Genomic DNA, 14,334 nt, shown 5'->3' on the forward strand with positions numbered 1-14,334 from the left:
ATCACAGCAGAAGAATGAAAACAATGCTTATTTATTTGGATAAGCCCACTTATATCTTCACATCATGAATGAAGACCAAACGTCAAGATGGCATCAATAGGTATCCGTTGACTATATCACATGAAACCGCTGTAGAAATACATGTCTAAAAATCTCCACTAAACCGCTCCATATGCCCCCGCTTCCCTGCTCCCAATTTTACAACCTCAACATCTTCTTCGCGTAGTTCTCGATCAAAGATTCGTCTGGGAAAGACATATCCTCCAGAGCCTTGGCGTATGGCGTTGGTACTTCAGCACCGGTGATTCTCTGGGCTGGAGCATCTAGGTAATCGAAAGCGTATTCCATACCGAGTGCGAGAATCTCGGCACCGACACCGAATGCTGGGAAACCGGACTCGACGGCCAAAAGTCTGTGGGTCTTCTTTACGGACTTGACGATTGATTCAACGTCGAGAGGCTTGATTGATCGTAGGTTGATAACTTCAACCTCGACACCGTATTTCTTCTTCAATGCCTCAGCGGCGACCAGCGATTGACCGACACATCTCGACAGGGTGACGATTGTGAGATCCTTTCCAGCGCGCTCGATCTTAGCTTTTCCGAACGGGATAACGAAATCATCTTTCTGGGCAGCCTCGCTCATTGGGAAGACTTGATTGTATAGCAATTCGTTCTCGAGAACACAGACCGGGTTAGGATCCCGGATGGCTGCCTTCAACAATCCCTTTGCGTCCTCTGCACTCCATGGAGTAACAACCTTGAGACCTGGTATGCTTCCGTACCAAGCAGAGTAATCTTGTGAATGCTGGGCGGCGACACCTGAGGCGAAGCCGTTGGGACCACGGAAAGTGATGTTACATGGCTGGATTCCACCAGACATGTAATGAGTCTTTGCCGCCGAGTTGACGATTTGATCGATAGCCTGCATAGCGAAGTTGAAAGTCATGAACTCGCACTGATTGCAACGGTTAGTAATTGGCCTTAGCTCAATTCGCCATTGCCACTTACGACAGGATGTAATCCAGCCAACGCGGCTCCAACTGTAAGACCACAGAATCCCGACTCGGTGATGGGACTGTCGATGACCCTCTTCTCTCCGAATCGATCCAACAAACCCTTGGTGACCTTGTATGCACCATTATATTGAGCGACTTCCTCTCCGAGCACGAACACCTTTGGGTTGAGTTCTAATTCTTCCGCGAGAGCCTCGTTCAAGGCTTCTCTGACTGTGTATTCCTTCGTTCCACTCTCTGTCGCATATCCTTTATTTTGTACAGTCGCCGGAATTCGGGGAAAGCGTTGAAACGCACTTCTCGCAACGGGGCGTGCTGCGGAGGCGGAAAGGAAACGCGAGGCTGGGCGCAAGATTCGTGACATCTTGAAATGTGAAGCCGCAGCTGTGGGAAAACGAGCGAAGGGAATTGAGGTCGAGGAAGAATTGAGTTGAGTTGATGAAGCTTGACAGCTAATGGTGTTGGGCAAGCCAAAATTCCAATGAGGCACGGGCCATCGGCCAAAAACAGACTAGCCGACGGTGATTAGCTTCCCCGAAAGTTTTGGCATTCAATGGTCCTGTCGATATGGATTTCATCTGTACTTCTTATTTGTTTGTCAACGAAATCTCCTTTACGATACGGAAAAGATGTAGGAATGGGTGATATATACTGATCATTGATTGCGACTCATTTATACATCTTTGGCTCTATTTACAGAGAAATGTTTCTCTGTTTCTTACCACTCAACCCCGACAAATCCCGTCGACAATCAACCAATCATGGGCATATATATTCGAATGATGGATGTTGCGATAACATTGATAGGGAATACCTAGGTAACGTAGCCAAACAGGTGCGGTATGGTTCTTTTGACTTGACCTTTCCTCATCGTGAAATCTCCTTTTGACTATGTGTTCTCTCCGTTCTGTCAAACAGCAAGGACGGGTATCTCAATGTTTTAAATATTAGCAACTTCCTTGGACGTATAGTTGGTTCGTTCATGTGCTTGTTCAATCACTTGACACATCACAGTTAGTGCTTGGCCATCTGTCTGCCACTTTACTGCAGACGTCGAGATGCTGGAGAGGTCTTCACTTCCTATCCAAGGACCGACGATTTCGTTTACTTCACTTTTGTTGCATCGCGACAGCGGTATTTATTGCTCAATGCAGGTATTCGTTGAGTTCGGTACTTCAGCTTGTCTGTCCTACTCGGAAGAGTGCGATATTAAAACCTGGAGTTCGAGGTTTTACCAGTGTCCCCTTATCAGAGAGACGAAGACGAACAGCAACCTATAACGAAGATACAAGTATCGATATAGAAGCGGCTGTCATATATCCAGTAGCCCCTGCTCTATTTACAAATCATCATGAATCCCTCTGAACTCTTCATTCAACGGCCACTCTCTGGTCCAAATATTCATACCAACCTTCTTCCCACTCACAACCGGCAGTCCCGCATGGATAGTTCTCTCATCGCCCGTCCCATCCCTTTTCAGATTCTGCCAGAACACAGCGCTTCCAACTCGCGGTCTGAAAGTTACACCGGTCTCCCACGGCTCATCACAGTCCACAAACTCACACCACTTTTCATTCGATGGTGCGTCCAGCATTGGAAAATTAGTACCTCCGCCGGTGACATTCTCAGCCTTGACGTAAACGAAGAAAGAAGTCTGGCGGTTTCCGCCAAGTGCCGCAGTGGTTTGCGTAGATGAAGTAAACCAATCGGTATGGAGATGATAGTTTTGTCCTTGGCCGTATTGGACAAGCTGGAGGGGTTCCAGATGAGTCGCTGGAGTGTCGAAGCCCTGAAATGAGAGAGCTCGTTTCTGAATGCAGGCGACTACTTCATCGTGGGGTACTGATGCAGATTGAGATGTTCGTGTTTCCCGATTTCCACGATTACCAGATTCATCTGCTACTGCTGAACGTGAGAACAAATCTTTCCTGTGAGCAGAATTAGCAGTGATTTTAGAGACAAGTACACCCTGCTTACGTGCTTGCTTGTACATGTTGGCTTTCTTCAGTAGTGATGAAATCAGAAATATATATTACAAGCGGATCTTTCGAAAAGACATGTACGTCGTAGTTAGGATGAGTGCAAGAGTACACCGTCTTCACTACCTCCTTTCCATCAACAAAAGCGGATTCAGTCAGAACACCAACCGTAAAAGCTAATAATGATTGATAGATAGACAGCATTTCGATTTCTCAAATATAATTAAATAATCAAAAGGATCAATCACCCTCGAGCTCGATATAAACCCTCAAAAGAGTGTCACTCAATCCACCCTCCCCTGAAACATCGATCGTCCCAACCCCATGAAAACCCCTGCGTCGCATTTAAGCGAGGAACCAGACGCTCCCCTATTGGATCACACAGACCTCAGCTGCAAGGGGCAGTCTGAGAATCGCATCCCAAAGGAAGCTGATGACAGCATGCCACTATTTAATTTTTGAAGCTGTCTTTGGATTGAATTACCTTCGCAAGCTGGTCCTTGAGGTTGAAGATGTATTATTCTTTTCTTTTGCTGGTTGCGATACTTGCGGCTACGGGGACGAGTTGGGATTTTACAGCTGGTGGGGAGTTGGATCGGATCATTGAGAAAGAGGAAAGGGTTCTAGTTGCTTGTGAGTCTTTTATACCATGCTACGGGTATATTTTGGAAGATACTGTTACTTTAAATGACGGCTTTTACTGACATGTCACAGTTGTCGCAGTAAGTTATCCCAATTATCATCACAACTGAAAGTAATCCAACATCTCCATCTCCAGCCAGAAACGTAAATTGCCCCTGCAATCCTACCAGAAAAGCTCCTAATATCCTTCAGTACACCATGCACAAACCTCGAATCAGAATGGGCATCCCTCGCACTAAATCCCGCCGTCTCAATTATCTCAATTGACTGCACGCTCTCTCCGAAAACTTGCGCATCCCATGATGTAGTCTCCTTCCCTGCAATCCGTCTCTACCATGGCCCCAAATACTCTATGATTAGATACCGGGGCGAACGAACTTCCCAAGCGTATGGTTCCCTCCACATACCACGCCCACCTAACTAACCAACTCCCAGTTTAACATCCTTCCTCTCCCGCGCTCTCCGTCCTCTTATCACACCGATAACACCCCAAACCCTAAGCGTTTTCCAAGCCTCCGACGACATAGTTTTCACAGCCTACATCCCAGTCACAAACACTGAGCTCCTGGCGCAGTACAGCGCCGTAGCAAAGAAACACCACCTCGACTGCACCTTTGGGAAACTGGAGTCAAAAGGCCAAATCACGCGGATTGAATTCCGGCGAGGCGAGGAAGTGGAAACATGGGATATGTCTACAGAAGCGGGGGCGTTGGAGGGGTGGGTCGAGAAAGTTATGCAACCGATAGTTGGGAGGTTGACGAGGCGGAATGAGATGGAGTATCTCTCTGTATGTCCCCGTCCCCTTTTCCTCCCATCACTAACCTTTTGTGCAAGTCCGGGAAATCGCTCCTCTACATGTTCGCCCCATCGCTACTACATGCAGGGCTACAAAAGGCTTTTGTGCCCTTAGCAAAACACTATGCTGAGTATATATCTTTTCTGGTGATTGATTCGACGGAATACGCAAATATGTTGCCGCAGATGGGGTTGCAGGGACGCGGGTTTCCGTGCGCGGCGTTGTATAATCCAAAGATGGGACAGGTTTTTAGGTTTGAGGGAGGAAATGTGGTTCCTAGTGGTGTTGAGGAGTTTATCAATGGGATTGTGAGTGGACAGATTAGAGCTTTGGACCTGGCTGAGGAGGGAGTTGAAAATAGTGAGCATGGCCATGGTGCTCACGATGAATTGTAAACCCAGTGCAAGAACAGCAGTTGAGGGCAAATCAACATACGATAAGTTTTGTGCTGTTCTTATGGTGGATAAAATAAGTGTTATGCGGAAGAAGACTGTTTCCGATTAGATGAAGCCAGCATCGTATATTTTATTTATTGTTTTATGGCATATTACCGCTAAAGCGCCTACCTATGCTTAAGCACAGTTCTGGACAAGAGCCTCACCACTTACTTCGGTTCCTGAATCTGGGGCGGAGAAATCCCATTTTTCCTTGTAGCATTAAATAATAAAAGCAGTATCGCGCCGTTATGAATGACTGTAATCAGTCGCACCTTCACTTCATCCAAATCGGTCTGTGCGGTTGTTAAAGCTTTGGAGTTGTATCAACAGACAAATTGCGAAGGTCCGCCACGTAAGAAAGAGGAGGTTCCGCACTCAAAGGTCGTTGGATCATTCTTGTCTAGTACACAATAGTGTATCCAGCTCAAGACCAGCTGTGGAAGGGAAGCTGGCCGAGCGAGGCATAAGACGAAATAGAAAGGGTACGTAAAAGAGGAATTTGATAGTAAAAAACATGGTAAATGTGTATGGTCGTCGATTTGCTACGTACTTCTACCAGTATAGTCTCTGGTGGTATAGATGTTTCATACCTGAGTAAAACCTGTGATGAACGGTACATCCGAGGATATATTATCCGGCAGTGCGGTGGAACTCGCACTTCACTACCATTCTTACAAGAAAAATGCAGTTTATCTTCATGTCTGCTAAAATAGCGAGACGTCTTGCGCGACTTGCCTTGGAGGATGTATACCATAGGCATTGCAATCGTTATCTCGGAATTGTTATGGCGCTAGCTTTTATCGACGGCGCGTCGCGTCGCTCAAGGTGAATGTTGCCTATTGATGGGTCGTTGCCTGCCAAACGTCTCCAGTCTTTCATTCGGTTGGGTATCTTGGGTTGTAGACTTCGTAGCCCTCGTCTTCGGTATCACTCTCGGCTTCAAATCCTTGATCCACAATCCTCAAGCTGCTTTCTTTCTTCGCATTCTCTTCCGGTTTGGTGTCTTCCTTCGTGGCTTCCCCATCCGCAGGTGCAAAGGCGCTTTTGAACCCAGCTTTCTTGAAGCCTCCCTTCTTAAATCCACTTCCGCTGCCCGCAGCACTCGCAGCTCCACCAGAATCACCCCCAATCTTGATGGAGATCAGCCCCGATTGCGAGTTGGCTTTGGCTTCTGCTTTGCGGGCTTTGGACGACGCAAGAGGATCACGACTGAGCTGGCGCATGTCCTTCAGGCGTTGCTTGTGCGAGTGGTCGTAGGAAGATAGATGAGCTTCGTATTCGTTCATGCGTGCATACCCTTTACTGCATAATTCGCAATAAAAGGATTTTACGGCTTCACGAGCGCTCTCCGTCTTCGGTGCGGGGTTGGTGAAGCCGCGCTGGGAGGCGCATTAAAAAGGGTCGCCATCGTCGCGTTGAGTAGACAACTTACTGGAGGCATTGCGACGGGCGACGGGGCTGGCAGATGTTGCTGTGAAGCTGTCGAGGTTGAGTTGACGGTTGAGAAATCCGCATTTAGGAGAGAACAGATCCGCCAGGGTTGAGCCGTGATATCGGGATCGGGATGGGGATCGGGACTGGAACCGACCTCGGGAGCCGAGAGTACGGGACGAGGTACGAGACTCGACTCATTGAAGAAGTCGAGGCCATGGGTGATCGGTCATACGTAGTACCAGTAGCTTCACGCTTTCACGCTTTCACGCTTTCACAAAAGATGCAGTTGCGCCGGAACATAACACTCGACTGACAGATGCAGACAACATCCACTTTTGCTCCTTCCTGTCTGAACCCGGTCTGTTCCTTTGTTTGCAACAGTTCTACCTAGCAATGATCCCTCGATAGCGACAAATCACCTACAATCCTTTCCTTTCCCCAGGCGCCTGAGACAGTTGTGTTAGTTGGCCGCCCCTTCGTACGGAAACCGGATATCATTCTGTCGGCCGGGCCTCTTCTCGAAGATATAATACACAGCAATCGGGGGGGTGGGAGAGCAAGAGCAGCGGTTATGCCAGGCGCGAATCGTGAAGCACTGTTGTGACAATGGCCTCCCCAACTCCCCGGCATTCTGCAGATTTTCTGTCTCCAGCATCTTCTCCCTCATTTTCTCGAAATGAATATCCCTTTCCGCGGTATGGACTAGCAGTAACTTACTAGTATGGATTGGTCGTGTGCTAATTCCCCCAGGCCCGGCTCGAGCCATAGATACCAGCCCAGAAGGGGCTCTACAGCAAGTTCTATAAACTCGATAGGCGGGTCGATACATTCAATCGGAGGGGCTTTGGATACAGCTTCAAGCTGGCATGGTATCAATGAAGCGAGCCAAAATGGTACAGACTCTTGACCTCGTTGTCCCCTTCGTGAATCTTACGAATTATAGCCATATCTACACTACTTCAACCTCCCATCGTAAGGACCGGTCTACAACCTCACACCTCAGCCACTGCGTTCAGTGCCCAGAAACCTCCAACGTCTCGCGATATCCCCCCAGTGACGCTCACGAACATACCTCATATCGATCCGGCGGATTTCAAGCAATACTTGTCGCAGGTTGGGGCTCTGTACGATGCATTGCAACGCGCAAAGGAAAACGAAGAGGACGGTGGAACGCAGCTGCTACGGAAAGGCAACAAGACAGACGATTTTTCGGACTTGCTAGAAGCCGATCGGCGTCCAAATCTTACCAAGAAAGCGTCGCTAGCATCGCTTGCCTCGTCTATAGAGAGCCCCAAGCCTCGGAGGAGATCGAGTGGAGGAACCAGACGAGCAGCGCACGCCCCAACGCCTCTGGCGACGATTCCGAATGTTTACTTCGAGGAGGATTTCCATCTGGAGAATCCCAGAACTTTTGATGTCGTCAGCGAGCGCTCAGAGGTGGTACGGCCAGCGGCCGGAACACCAGATGAGCGCAAGGGAACAAGTGGGAGTAGTCCTGGACCGAGAAAAGCTTTGGCAACAAACGCCATACTTCAGGAAAAGTTGTCTTGGTATATGGACACCATCGAAGTCCATCTCATATCGTCAATATCAACCGCTTCCACTTCTTTCTTCGCGGCATTGGGCTCGTTACGAGAGCTTCATTCTGAGGCCGCAGACTCTGTGGAACGCATCAGGGTTTTACGAAAAGAACTAGCGGACTTGGACCAAGAAATGGCAAAAGGAGGACTAAGTATTGTCAACAAAAAGCGCAGGAGAGAAAACTTAAAACAGCTGGGTGATGCTGTACAGCAACTGAAGTTGGTTGTGGACGGGGTCAAGAGCTGTGAATCGCTAGTTGATAATGGAGATGTTGAAAAAGCGCTCGATGCGGTGGACGATTTAGAAACCCTGATTGCGGGGGAATCGGCACAAGAAAGAAAAGACTTAAAGATCCAGCTTCGTGATTTACGAGGGGCAACAGCTTTACAAGGCGTCACCAATGATCTAAATACCTTGCGATTTCGTGTTGGCAAAACATTCGAGGCCAGGTTTCTCAATTCCCTACTTGGGGATCTGAGACAGCACGTTGATGCAGTGTCAGCTCCCGATACATTAAGACGATGGGCAAGTGCGTCCCAAAGGACAAGAGGGGGGCACAATCGTGAGCCTTCGGCATATCCATCGTATCTAGTACTGAGCGAAGACTTCCGATCCGAGCTATCATCGAATTTAAATGGTTTGCATCGCGCTCGCCACACCTCGCCGGCAACAACCGCCTACCGCGAAGCAGTTCTCCGAGAAATTCGTAATTTGATTCGGCGTGCTTTACCGGCATCAAACGACGACGATGCTGATTCTATGCTGTCTTCTTCGACAATCGGGGCTGGGAAACAAAAATCTTCGCAGGAGAAATCCTCGATACTGGCACGCAACCTCCGTGCTCTTGACCCAGAAGATGCCGAAGCGTTGCTCAGGAAGACATATATTGGTGTGGGTGAAACAATGAGGCGGCTCGGCACTCAAGTCAAAGTACTCTTAGATATCACGAGCACTATTGCAGATCCCGATAACCCCGAAGCAGTTGGAATGAAATCTCCACCTAGAAGTCCTAACATAGCGGCAATTGATTCGAGGATACGTGCTGATATGCCTAAGATCAATCGGGGATCCAATATTCAGGAAGAAATGCATCAAGCTCTCGATATGTCGAATCTTTTGGGTCAGGCAGTTGACATAGCCCAGGAAAAGATCGTCAAAGTACTTCGAGTGAGGTCTGAGCAGACCATACACCAGCCTGTGGAGAATTTCTTGAGATATTTCAATCTAAATTTACTATTTGCGAACGAATGTGAAGCCGTCTCTGGTAGAAGTGGGACCGCTCTCAAGACAGTGGTTAACGGTCATATCAAGGAGTTTGTTCAACAATTATGCGATACAGAACGACAGGCTTTGGCCAATGGGATGGATGCAGACCCCTGGACGGCGAAAGATTTCACAGAGGAGGATACAGAACAACTGTCACATATACTTTCCGCAAGTACCCATGATGCAGAAGCTTGGAGTTCTAGGAGTAAAGTGTTGCAAGCGCCTTCACAAGCTCCTTCGAGTTCGTCAGCAGCACCCCCACGGCTTGTCATCAGCGGCAATTCTGGTACATCAACACCCTCTTCGGCTACCAAATCGTCCACTCGCTTTGCTGTCATCGAGGGTGAATCATTCATCCTCCCGGTGTCTGCTTTCCTGTGCTTGCATGGTTTGACTTCTTTCTTGCACCTTAACACTGGAATTCCATCTATGACTTCTGAGATTGCAACATCGACAATTTCATATCTGAGCCTGTTCAATTCTCGATGCACGCAGCTTATCCTTGGCGCCGGTGCTACGAAATCAGCAGGTTTGAAGAATATTACCACGAAGCATCTTGCACTGGCTGCGCAAGCTCTTTCATTCATAAGCACCTTGATACCACACGTACGGGAGTTTGTTCGCCGCCATGCTGGGACTGGCTCTTCTGTCTCCAGTCTCATGGGCGAGTTCGACAAAGTCCGACGAGCCTATCTGGAACATCAACAGTCGATATATGACAAGCTAGTCGATATCATGGCTGGTCGTGCAGCTGCTCATGCAAAAGCTATGAAAGCGATCGACTGGAGTTCCCCTGACAGAGGCACTGTGAGCCCGTACATGGAGCAATTGACCAAAGAAACCGGTACACTACATCGTGTGCTTAATAAGCATCTTCCTTCTATGACGGTCCAGATGATTATGGAACCAATCTTTAAAAGCTACAAAGAACAGTGGGGTAGAGCGTTTAGTGATGTTAGTCTTGGTAGTGAGTCAGCTAAAGCTAGGTAGGCTAAGCATTATGATAAAATTTTGAAGAGTTCCATTAACGTATAACAGGATTCTCCGCGATGCGGAGTTCTTCAAGACAAAGGTTGCGGTTTTGGGAGACTCTGGAAACACAGGGGACCATCTTGTGACCGTAGTAAAAGGAAAGAATGTACCGAAGACTAAAACAGCAACACCACCACCAGCTACCGAGACAAATTCGGAAGTGATGAGCAAAGGTTCGGAAGCCTCGAATGATGAGAGTAATGGAGTAATGTCGTCTGAGACTGATGGGAAGGAGCAGGCTACGGATTGAGGATCGGAAAAGAAGAGGTAGATCAAATACTTTTAGCGACATGTTATCAATAGTACAACTTTAGAATAGTAGGGTTAGAATATGTAAATGTGTTTAGCTAACAAACTATATATTGCTATCCGTTAATACTACACTTCTAGAAGGATTTTTACATCTAGAGAGTATACCGTAATATAATAAACTAAAAGATCGATTGATATAGTAAGATAAATAGCTAAAGAAAGAAGAGCATTGACTCTAAAATAAACCAAGCGAGAGAAAAGGGGGTTCCTTCGCTTGCGACTTGTGGCTATCAAGTATGACCAGGACTACAGAGGACCGATGGAACCTAGCCCAAAAGAATATACAGGGTAGGTTAAGCTAGATATACAATTAATCATCTGAGATGCCGTGGCGTTCATTTCATGGGCGGCGTCGGCATGATGCGAAACATCTATCTTAACATGGAATCACAAGGAGTTCTAACCAGCAAGGCTAATCATTTCAACATGCTTACGCCTTGCTAGAATACAAGGATAATCAGTTGTGAGTGCTTTGAATGAGTAATGGTCAGTAATGGGTAAGGAACTGTTAGTGGCTTACCTCTAGGGTTGGCGGGACATTCAAATAACTGGAACAGCCCCTCCTATTTCATCATTACTTGAGATTGTGGTATACTGTATCAAACATATTCACGTATTGCTAGTAACACGAGACGTAGTTTTATGCTCGATCTATGAGCCACTAGGACTAAAACATTCCCACATCCCCATCCATCACTGCCTCGAATCATGTTGCAGGCGGTGGCCCACCCATAATCGTTTGATCCCCCTGGGTCCAGACTACTTCTAGGACTGCTTTACTAATCTTCCACAACCCATCTTCCTTGTTCCTCACAACGCCAACAGTGTAGGCCACGCCGGTCGTGTACTTCGGCCCATCTGGCTGTTTGCCTTGTCCAGGCGGTGCATGCTGGCATAGAGCATACGCCGTCATGTTCGCTGTGTCCTCGTCCTTCTCATAATCGATACGCACGTTGCTGAGCATATGTGTGGTGTCCAAGGGTCCAACGCGAGTGAACATTCCTGCTGTAAGTGCGGAGAGAGACGTAAAAGGTTTGGGCATGCTGCTGTGACTGAGGTAGATATCTTCGCCTGCGAACGCCGACTTGAAAACGGCGGCGTCGTTATGGTCGATGCCGATGAAGCAGCGGAGGAGGGCATCGGCGATGGCTTCTCGGGGAGTAATTGAGGAGAGAATGAGTGGATAGGAAGTCATTTTGGGCTGGTGTTCAGGTTGTCGTGAGAGAGGGTTGTGTTTGTAGATTGAGTGCTGTGTACTCTCCGGCGGCGAGTGCTTTTTATTTATAGACAAAGCCCCGGAGGCCACAACGGCGGTAATTAGACTTAGAGGTAGTCGATATGCTCATTCCGATAGTGTTAGACCTGAATCAAGCTCCGTCGGATCGGACCTTCGGTTCTCTCCAACTTCCTATCCATTCCAGGGCTCAAGTATATCTTTGAACCACTCATTATCAAGAAACCCCACATTAAAATCAACCGTCCCCTCTCCCTCCAACGTACCAGCAGCAGCGTTAGAATTTCTGGCTACCCACCACATCTTGAACACCCTCAGTCTCGCCGCAAAAACACTGAAAATATCTACATCATCGGAACCATCCCTATCGAGACCCGCTGCTTCCTTGACGAGCATGAGGTTTCGTTCCGCTGTCTCCAAAAAGGTTAAAACATCAAGTGTCTCTTGCACAAGCCGCCGGTCCCATAAAGGGTCTTCAAAAGTCTCGAGGCGGTAAATGCTGACAAAGAAGTGAACGAACTGGGCAAAGGTCGTTGTTGGCAAACCGACATATTGTGATGGCGCAATACTGAGGAAAATGAGGACCCAGGAGCTCACGGCGTTGAGGCAGGCATGTAGAGATTTAAGACGTTGATTTGAGTCAGCACTGAAGATATCAGGCTTGTGACAGAGAGCAATTTCGTGAATGCGAAGCGACGTGTCGTGGACCTCCATAAGCAGAGTTTCTAGTCGAATTGTTAGTTCTACGACCGAGCCCAAAAAGTCTCGGATTCAAGTGGCATGGTTTCGGCTTACTATTTTGCGAAAGCTCAGCTGGGATAGTAGACTTGAAAGCAAGGAGCTGGGTTTCCATTGACCGGAGATAGAATATCGCAAAATTCGTGGAGTCGACTGCCATCATAGCACTCGACCAGGGTGCGTCCGTCACCCTTTCGGAGATCAAACGCAACTTTACTTGTTGAACAAGGAGAATGTCAGATGCGACTTCATTCTGCGACTCTATCACACGAAGACACTCATTCGAATATGCCGTCCAACGGAGAGCGTCGCCTTTCCGCGAAATTGCAGAGGAACTACACTTGTCAGTGGGGAAAATACAAATTGAAAATGATTCTACCGTGAGCTCATCAAGAAGCAGCCGAACCAAGCTCTTTGTTCCTCCATAGTTGCAGATCTTGAAGGATGTCGAAGCCCTTTCATTTCATTCGACAAGATCAGACCTGGATCTGTTGACGCCGGCTTGTCTAAACCAAGCTCATATAACATAGCTATGGCAATCTGCAAAAGAATTACAAAAATGGGTCTATCCATAGAATGGTGCTGATCCCTAGACAAGAAACACAAATTAGCGGAAATGATTTTCTCTAGCCTAGGGAGACAATTACAGCGATTGACAAACCACTCTTACCATGTAGCATAAACAAGAATCCCCAACAGGAAATCCATGTTCTTGGTCCCCTCAACAAATGCTTCCCGTCCGAAAATGGCTCTAGCTTCCTTCGACAGTGCTATCTGTTGCGTGGAGTTACTGGAAGCAACAGCCATGATACAAACCCACAGGATAGGGCGCGCTTGACGGAGCTGAATAGAAGTTACAGATGGCGAGATTAGAATGAATGGAACATGCTTAGCGAAATCGGTTCGAAACTTGTTCAAATAGAGCTCGCTATCTTCTGGGCTAGGCTGCAAAGATAGATGAAGCAATAGTGGCGGGAAGTTTGGCACCGTTTGTTCTGAAGAATAAGAAGATAATGCTTTTGGAGTTAGAAATTTTTTAGTAATATGCATACTGGGAAATTGTTTCGCGTATGTGTGCTCGTGGTAGCTGGGATCAATGGCAGCCTCTGCATTACCAAAACCATCGCAACTTGATGGGCTATAGTCCAACGATGTGTTGGTACTTGGGGCGCTCAGAACTGGCGCACCTTGAGAAGCAGATTTCAGAAGCGTGACAATTCCATCTAATTTCTGCTCAAGCTTAGAAGTCTCTATTACAGAAGGTCTCTTCATTGCCCGACGCTTTCGCATTGGAGGTGAAGGTGTACAATCTTTATTCATGCGATCACATCTACACTCGATTATCAGCAAATTATGGTCAGATCTATAGTTTCGATGAATATGACACTGTACCTCTCGCACCTCCCTTTAATGTCGACACCGACAGAGCACTTTGCTTTTGCCCGGACGCAATTCGTACATGCCCGGAGGTGTAAGATTTGCCTTGGAGCTACGGGAAAGCCATGACTAAGCTCTGGATCTTGATCAAATACACCATTCGAAGTTGCCATCATGATACCTTTCCCTAGCCTAGATGCTTGAGCCTTGTTGGCGGCTAATCCGAGTAAGCGGGCTTCTGTCAAGTCTGCTAGGAGTCGGAACGGAGAGATAGCGGGTGATGTCGTAGAAATTGTTCCTATTATAGAGTAGATAGTTGCCCGCTTTACTAGAGAATAATCTAGAGAGAGGCTTCGGAGTAGGAGTAGGAGTAGGAGTAGGAGTAGGAGTAGGAGTAGAAGTAGAAGTAGAAGTAGAAGTAGGAGTAGGAGTAGAAGTAGAAGTAGGAGTAGAAGTAGGAGCTTAATTAATATATTATTAGTAAGCCCTTA

The 14,334-nt window shown here is 47.5% G+C and overlaps 7 protein-coding genes across 7 annotated transcripts; 2 read left to right on the forward strand and 5 right to left on the reverse strand.

Annotated features, from left to right (window-relative positions):
• Positions 1-198: 198 nt before the first annotated feature.
• GLAREA_10756 (thiamine diphosphate-binding fold (THDP-binding)) lies at positions 199-1,379 on the reverse strand (the record flags this gene model as incomplete). Its single annotated transcript, XM_008079857.1, has 2 exons — positions 199-957; positions 1,011-1,379. The coding sequence occupies 2 exons, from the start codon at positions 1,377-1,379 to the stop codon at positions 199-201; spliced, it is 1,128 nt and encodes a 375-aa protein (XP_008078048.1).
• Positions 1,380-2,354: 975 nt separating this feature from the next.
• On the reverse strand, positions 2,355-3,198 carry GLAREA_10757 (2OG-Fe(II) oxygenase superfamily protein; the record flags this gene model as incomplete). The annotated part of the gene is made up of 2 exons (XM_008079858.1): positions 2,355-2,943; positions 2,993-3,198. 2 exons carry the CDS (start codon positions 3,196-3,198, stop codon positions 2,355-2,357), a joined length of 795 nt encoding a protein of 264 aa, XP_008078049.1.
• Positions 3,199-3,699: 501 nt separating this feature from the next.
• On the forward strand, positions 3,700-4,827 carry GLAREA_10758 (Thioredoxin-like protein; the record flags this gene model as incomplete). Its single annotated transcript, XM_008079859.1, has 4 exons — positions 3,700-3,716; positions 3,829-4,023; positions 4,072-4,423; positions 4,471-4,827. 4 exons carry the CDS (start codon positions 3,700-3,702, stop codon positions 4,825-4,827), a joined length of 921 nt encoding a protein of 306 aa, XP_008078050.1.
• Positions 4,828-5,744: 917 nt separating this feature from the next.
• GLAREA_10759 (uncharacterized protein) lies at positions 5,745-6,310 on the reverse strand (the record flags this gene model as incomplete). The annotated part of the gene is made up of 2 exons (XM_008079860.1): positions 5,745-6,248; positions 6,302-6,310. The coding sequence occupies 2 exons, from the start codon at positions 6,308-6,310 to the stop codon at positions 5,745-5,747; spliced, it is 513 nt and encodes a 170-aa protein (XP_008078051.1).
• Positions 6,311-6,909: 599 nt separating this feature from the next.
• Positions 6,910-10,432, forward strand: GLAREA_10760 (uncharacterized protein; the record flags this gene model as incomplete). Its single annotated transcript, XM_008079861.1, has 4 exons — positions 6,910-6,998; positions 7,054-7,196; positions 7,247-10,136; positions 10,189-10,432. 4 exons carry the CDS (start codon positions 6,910-6,912, stop codon positions 10,430-10,432), a joined length of 3,366 nt encoding a protein of 1,121 aa, XP_008078052.1.
• Positions 10,433-11,200: 768 nt separating this feature from the next.
• GLAREA_10761 (NTF2-like protein) lies at positions 11,201-11,689 on the reverse strand (the record flags this gene model as incomplete). The annotated part of the gene is made up of 1 exon (XM_008079862.1): positions 11,201-11,689. One exon carries the CDS (start codon positions 11,687-11,689, stop codon positions 11,201-11,203), a length of 489 nt encoding a protein of 162 aa, XP_008078053.1.
• Positions 11,690-11,902: 213 nt separating this feature from the next.
• GLAREA_10762 (Zn2/Cys6 DNA-binding protein) lies at positions 11,903-14,016 on the reverse strand (the record flags this gene model as incomplete). Its single annotated transcript, XM_008079863.1, has 5 exons — positions 11,903-12,453; positions 12,524-12,801; positions 12,846-13,055; positions 13,137-13,796; positions 13,859-14,016. The coding sequence occupies 5 exons, from the start codon at positions 14,014-14,016 to the stop codon at positions 11,903-11,905; spliced, it is 1,857 nt and encodes a 618-aa protein (XP_008078054.1).
• Positions 14,017-14,334: the final 318 nt, after the last annotated feature.

This window comes from Glarea lozoyensis, assembly GCF_000409485.1.
Source record: "Glarea lozoyensis ATCC 20868 chromosome Unknown GLAREA12, whole genome shotgun sequence".
NCBI lineage: Eukaryota > Fungi > Ascomycota > Leotiomycetes > Helotiales > Helotiaceae > Glarea > Glarea lozoyensis.